The sequence below is a fragment of the Sceloporus undulatus genome, chromosome 4, assembly GCF_019175285.1.
Source record: "Sceloporus undulatus isolate JIND9_A2432 ecotype Alabama chromosome 4, SceUnd_v1.1, whole genome shotgun sequence".
Lineage (NCBI taxonomy): Eukaryota > Metazoa > Chordata > Lepidosauria > Squamata > Phrynosomatidae > Sceloporus > Sceloporus undulatus.
In genome coordinates this window covers 50,793,335-50,799,307 of record NC_056525.1, presented here as the reverse complement: position 1 = coordinate 50,799,307, position 5,973 = coordinate 50,793,335, and the positions used below count along the sequence as shown (strand labels likewise).

The following is a 5,973-nucleotide window of genomic DNA, read 5'->3' as shown; positions in this document are numbered from 1 at the left end:
AAAATTCTATCGCGATTATTTGGTGATATCATTTTCCTTCCCACCAAACTAACAGAGTTGACTCAGACCCTCCAATTGTTCTGATACACTGAATACAAGTGGCAAAAACAGTTTGATAACTAGCCTTGTAGTCTGAAGGATTCTAGGATTCACAGTCCTAAAAAAGTATTTTTGCCCCAAGGGTAATGAGGCTGTCTCTCCTTTTGGCTTCAATGCAATGCACAGTTCCTAAGACTCCTGGAAGGACTCACTTCCATAGGCAACTAGAATATTGAGAAGACTTCAGTGTGTGTCTTTCCATGACTTATCCAAGGGAACAGGAATAAGAGACACACAAAAAAGATCCCCCCATGACTAGTTTAGGATCAGCTGTCAAGCTGCAACTAAATAACATACTTTGACACCACTCCAACTGTCATGGCTCAATGCTATGGAATTCAGGGAATTATAGTTTATTGTGACACCAGAACTCTCTGACAGAGAAAGCTAAATGTTTCACAATTCCGAGAATTCCATGCATTGAGTCATGGCAGTTAAAGTGGTGTCAAACTGGATTTTATCCGCAGTGCAGATGCAACCTCAATCATGCAATTCACCTCTTGGTCACCACTCCATCTGTGCTCACAAAACATCTCAAGGTGAGTGAGAGGATATCTGTGAAAGCTCATTGGCTTCCCTTGCGGTACCTCTCCACCCTGACAGTATCCTCCCATGGGAAAAGAGAGAAAGAGACAGAGCAGGGCAGGCTGGATAAAAATCAATTCATCTGAGAAGTGGTGCTGGAGAAGAGTGCTGAGGATAGCATAGACAGCCAAAAAGACAAACCAGTGGGTCCTTGAACAAATCAAGCCAGACGTCTCCCTGGAAGCAAGATGACAAAACTGAGGCTGTCGTACTTTGACCACATTGTGAGAAGGCATGACTCATTAGAAAAGACAATAATGCTAGGAAATGTTAAAGGTAGTAGAAAGAGGCAGTCTGCATGCCAGATGAATAGATTCAATTAGGGAGGTCACCAATCTGCAATCTACAAGACCTGAGCAGAGCAGTGGAGGACAAGGGGTCTTGGAGATGTCTCATCTATGGAGTCATCATGAGTCAAGGTCAACTTAAGGGCAGCTAACAACAAGAGCAGCCAGCACAGCTTGTGAAAGAATTACTAGCAGTGCAGTTGTGTGAAGACCTACACAAAGGAGGATGAGGACTGGAACAGCTGGTCACCAGGACCACTGGGAAGGGACTGCATGTGTAAACCTGCTACCTACAACACACACCCCCATGCTGCCCTCAGTTGTCACAACTGTATCTTTCAGAATGCAAAGGCTAGAGTCATCTACTTTGTGGCTGCCTATGCAAAGGAGTCTTGCAGCACCTTGGAGATTAACTGCACAAAATAGAATTCAAAGATATAGCCGTGTTAGTCTGCAGAATCATTTAGTCTCAATGGTGCTACAAGATCTCTCTACATACTGAAAGAAAGAAGCATGAGCTTTTGTAGACTTGGGTTAACTTCCTCCCAATGCATTTGAATAGTTTTCCAGAGTAACTCCGCCATGCCTTTGAGTTCATGCTCCTAATAGTTAATCTCAAAGGTGCTACAATTCAGTATATGCAAAGGGATCTTGTAGCACCTTGGAGACTAGATGAAAGAAAGAAGCTGGGAGCATGAGCTTTCCTAGACTTGAGCCTACTTCCTCAGATGTATGCACGAAGAATTATAGCAGAACATGGAGAGTTTTTACAACTGGCATAAATCACTTAGCATAGACATTAATGAGATTCAATTAGGAGAAATCTGAATTTTTCTGCAGGATGGTGTCGATAAAGGTTTGCGGCAAAATATCTTAAAACAGCAAGTGGCAGATTTAGGCACAATAATCAAACTAAAAGGTGAGCCATTGTCTTCACATTTCCCCATTAAAAGATTCTTATAGGGTATAACTTTAAAAGTCCCTCCAACTTTCCACAAGTTTCCAATGTGGAACTTGAATCTGGTACTGCACAGACTGACAGTGTCCCCATCTGAGCCAATTACGGAGGCTTTGTTGAGAATACTGACTTACTAAAGTGGTTTTTGGTGGCCATTACTTCCATCAGAAGGGTGTTGGGGTGCTCAGCATTATCAGTGAATGCAAAAGTGTGCACATGGGATTCTAAAAAAGTTAACTTTGGGCCAGAACACAGGACAAAATAAAGCTGCTTTGGGTCACTTTGGAGGTATGCTGTTTAAATGATGCATGTGTCCTAAGAGGGCAGATTCTGCACCAAAGCTGCACTCCAGTCCTTAGGACTGGATTATGGCTTTGGCACAGCTTCCAGCCTCTTAGGACACATACATCATTTAAACAGCATACCTCCAAAGTGACCTGAAGCAGCTTTATTTTGGCCTGTCTGCTTGGGCCCGTTGATTCTAGATCCCACATTTGTACCAAACGTGCTCAAGAACACTCTTTCTCATACTGCACCCCTGAGAAGGATGGAAAGTGAGAAAGCCAGTGTGTCATAGTGGTGAGAGTGATTTAGGTCCTAGTTTTAGGGCAGTGATTCCCAAACTTTGGCTCTCCAGGTTTTTGGACTTCAACTATCAGAAGCCCCAGCCAGTTTGGTCAACAGTCAAGAATTCTGGGTGGTGAAGTCCAAAACATCTGGAGGACCAAAGTTTGGAAACCACTGTTCTAGGGGAAAGATAGATAGAAGACCAATAAATAACAGAGGGAAAGTACTGGAGAAGGCATCCTCCTTTTCCAGGACATGTCTTCCACTTCAACCTTTTCTTTCCAGGAGGAATTCCCTTTTGAGCCTGACTGAAAAGCAGAGGTTTATATTCTTAGGAGTGTTTATTTTTGAGCCTTTCCTTTGGTCACCTGCAACCATTTTACCTGGAAGGTCCTCTCTTTTGTGGTGCTTGGTCCTCCTGGGGGGTGAGGAGGCCGTGGGGTCACCCTGCCTGAGCGTTGGACTAAAGGCTCTAGAGACCAGGGTTTGATTCCCAACTCGGCCATGGGCAGGTTTTTAGTTTGTTTTTAACTTTTGTATGTTTTATGTGATTTTATCCACGATGTAGATGTTTTAATTGTTTTGAATCTTATTAAGAGTTTTAAATGCTCTATCTGGGAGCCGCCTAGGGTCCCACTGGGGAGAAAGGTGGCGTATAAATGAAATAAAATAAAATAAAAATAAGTAAGGACCTTGGGCAAATTCACACTCTCTCAGCTTCAGGGGAAGGCCAGGGCCAACCTCCTCTGAAGAAGTTTTGAGAAGAAAACCCCAGGACAGGTTCACATTAGGGTCGCCATCATTCGGAAATGGCACACAGACACAGCCTGAGTGTTGGGCTAAGGCTCTGGCGACCAGGGTTTGATTCCCAGCTTGGCCATGACCTTGGGCAAAATCACACTCTCTCAGCCTCAGGGGAAGGCCTGGGCCAACCTGCTGTGAACCAATCTTGCCAAGAACACCCCAGGATAGGGTCCCCTTAAGGTCACCAGCAGTCGTAAATGACACTCCCCACCTGTCCCCTTCTTCAGTGGCATCACAAGGGGAGTGCAGGTGGTGCAGAGTGCACCTGATGACCCCCTATGGCTGCTCCTTAAACATTTACTTTCTGGCAGAAATGGGCTGGGGCATTCATCAGCTTCCCTGTAAAACACTTCCAAAGATGGTGGGAGTGGGGTGAAGCTCAGCAGGAGGAGGAAGAAGAAGGAGAGGCTGCAATTTTTTTAAAAAGTTCTAATTTCAATTTTTTAAATTAATTTTTAATTTTTAAAAAATATCATTTAAAATTATCTTTAAAGAACAAAAAAATATCTTTAAAGAACATCACATCATAACCAAATTTCCACCCTGCATACATTTAGGTTGCGCGTATGCATATGATGATGTTTTATGTCACAGCGATGGGCATTGCATTGCATCGAGTGCTGTGTGGGAACTGCGATGTATGAGGTGCATTAGTGCAAAAGGTTTTCTTTATGCAAAACATGAAGCCTTCTGGAGTAATTCATCGTTCTCTACCTCCATGGGAGCCTGAGGCTTCCCAAAGGAAGAAGGAGACATGCTGAATCCCAAGGAAACCTCTTCTTTGGATTGCAAAGGGGCATTCAATTCCCTTGACTTTGAAGATCTGCCACTGACCACATGGCCAAAAAAAGGGGAGGGGGAAGGTGCCAGTCTGAACTAAGACCAGAGACATAGGACTAACATCTTCAACTTCTTTCTCCTGTTTGCCTGAGGAAGAAGCCAGTGTGACCTGGAAAGCTTGCCCATGCCATTCTGCATTTGGGATGACCCAAGAAAGCTCTCTTTCTTTGGATGTTGTTGGGGTCTCATTCCCACTTACAGAAAAAGTGGTTTTCACTCCGAATCAATGGATTGATTTGACAGCGGAGGGCAGTTCCCACTACATTGGCCCCAGTCGCATTTTCCTCCACTTGTGGTTGACATTCACGCCTGAGTTGGTTCCCGATGGAGCTGCACCTGCTGGCCAAAGGGCCACTTGAAATGGATCCGGATCCCCCTCTGGTTGACACTTGCCTGGAACTGATTTCGCCAAAGGATGCGGCTTCAGTGGGTCTGGCCTGGGGGCCCCTCCCTGAGCCGCTTCAGGGAATTGATTCAAGGGGGAGCCAGGTCCTTGGAAGCGGCTCAAACCCATCTGAGATCCGGCTTAAAAGGGAGTGAGGCCTGGGCTTTGCTCTCTGGCCAACAGGGGTCGAGTGGGGCCCCAAAGCTCTGGCTTCTGGGGGAGGAGGGAGAGCCCCTGGGAGAAGGAGGCAAAGGCCGACCCACCCCTCCCTCCCTCCCTCCCTCCCTCCCTCCGGAAGGGCCCGGGCTCCTACTCGGCGTAGCCGGTGCTCCAGGGAAGGCGACGCCGGCTCTCTCGGGGGCTCTGGACGGCTCTCCCCGCGCGGTCCTCCGCCTGAAGCAGCTCCGCCGCCGTCAGCTGCAGGAAGGCCGGCCGGGAGAAGCTCCCTCCACGCGGAGCAGGAGGAGGAGGAGGAGGGGGAGGCAGGGGCTCCTGGCCGCAGGAAGAAGAAGAGGAGGCTCCGGCAGTGGAGGCAGCCAGGGGCCCAGGGGCCGCCAGAGGAGGGGGGTCTGCTGCCAAGGGCTCCGGGGGCCCCCCTCCTCCGCCCAGGCCCCCCAGGAGCTGCCCCAGGGCCGAGCGCACCCGCCCCAGCATGCTGCTCCCTCCCTCCCTTCCTCCCTCGGCCGACGCCTCCAGGGAAGCCGCCCGCCTCCGCCTCCTCTGCCTCCTCCCCCGGAGAGCAGAGAGGGAGAGAGAGCATCCTCCTCCCCCGCGAAGGAGGGAAGAAGGGGCCGTCCAGGGCAGGAGGGGAAAGGCCTGGAAGCCCCTGCTGGGGGGGGTCTCCCCCTGCGAAGCAAGAGCGGGCCCCCAAACACGGAGGGCGTCCAGGGAAAAGGGGGGGGGCTGACTGACTGACTGACTGACAAACCCCGGGGGGGGCAGCTGTCCCCCCTGAAAAGGAGAGCAGGCCCCTCGGCATGGAGGGGAAAAGGAGGGCCCTCCCGGCAGAGGAGGAGGAGGAGGAAGCATCTTAAAATGGAGGGCGCTCAGGGGGAAAAGGGGGACCTGACTGACTCAGATCCCAGGGTGAGCAGATAAAGGAGGACATTCAGGGGGAAATGGAGGACATGGCTAACTAAAAACACGGAGTGACCTGATGTCCTCTTCATTACCAAGAAAGACCAGGCCCCGCCAAAAGACCTGACCAAAGAAGTACTAAAAAGACCAATTTGTTGCGACCCGGTTGAAAAAGGAATGGGAAGCGGGCTTGGGTTTGCTCTCTGGCCAACAGGTGACCAGATGCCCCCTCAGCACAAAGGAGGAGCAGGCACCACGAAATGGAGGGCATTCAGGGCAGGAACAAAGGACCGCACTAACTAAAAACCCTGGGTGACCAGATTATTATTATTACTATTACTATTATTACTATTAACCTTTATTTATAAAGC

General features: G+C 49.0%; 1 protein-coding gene across 1 annotated transcript in view; it reads right to left on the bottom strand.

Annotated features, from left to right (window-relative positions):
- The window catches only part of PPM1J (protein phosphatase, Mg2+/Mn2+ dependent 1J), a 75,104-nt gene extending 69,765 nt beyond the window's left edge, over positions 1-5,339 (bottom strand). Inside the window, exon 1 of the mRNA XM_042464909.1 lies at positions 4,839-5,339. Within this exon, the coding sequence (XP_042320843.1) occupies positions 4,839-5,179 (341 nt within the window). The 5' untranslated portion in view covers positions 5,180-5,339. The remainder of the gene's footprint in view (positions 1-4,838) is intronic.
- Between the last annotated feature and the right edge of the window lie 634 nt (positions 5,340-5,973).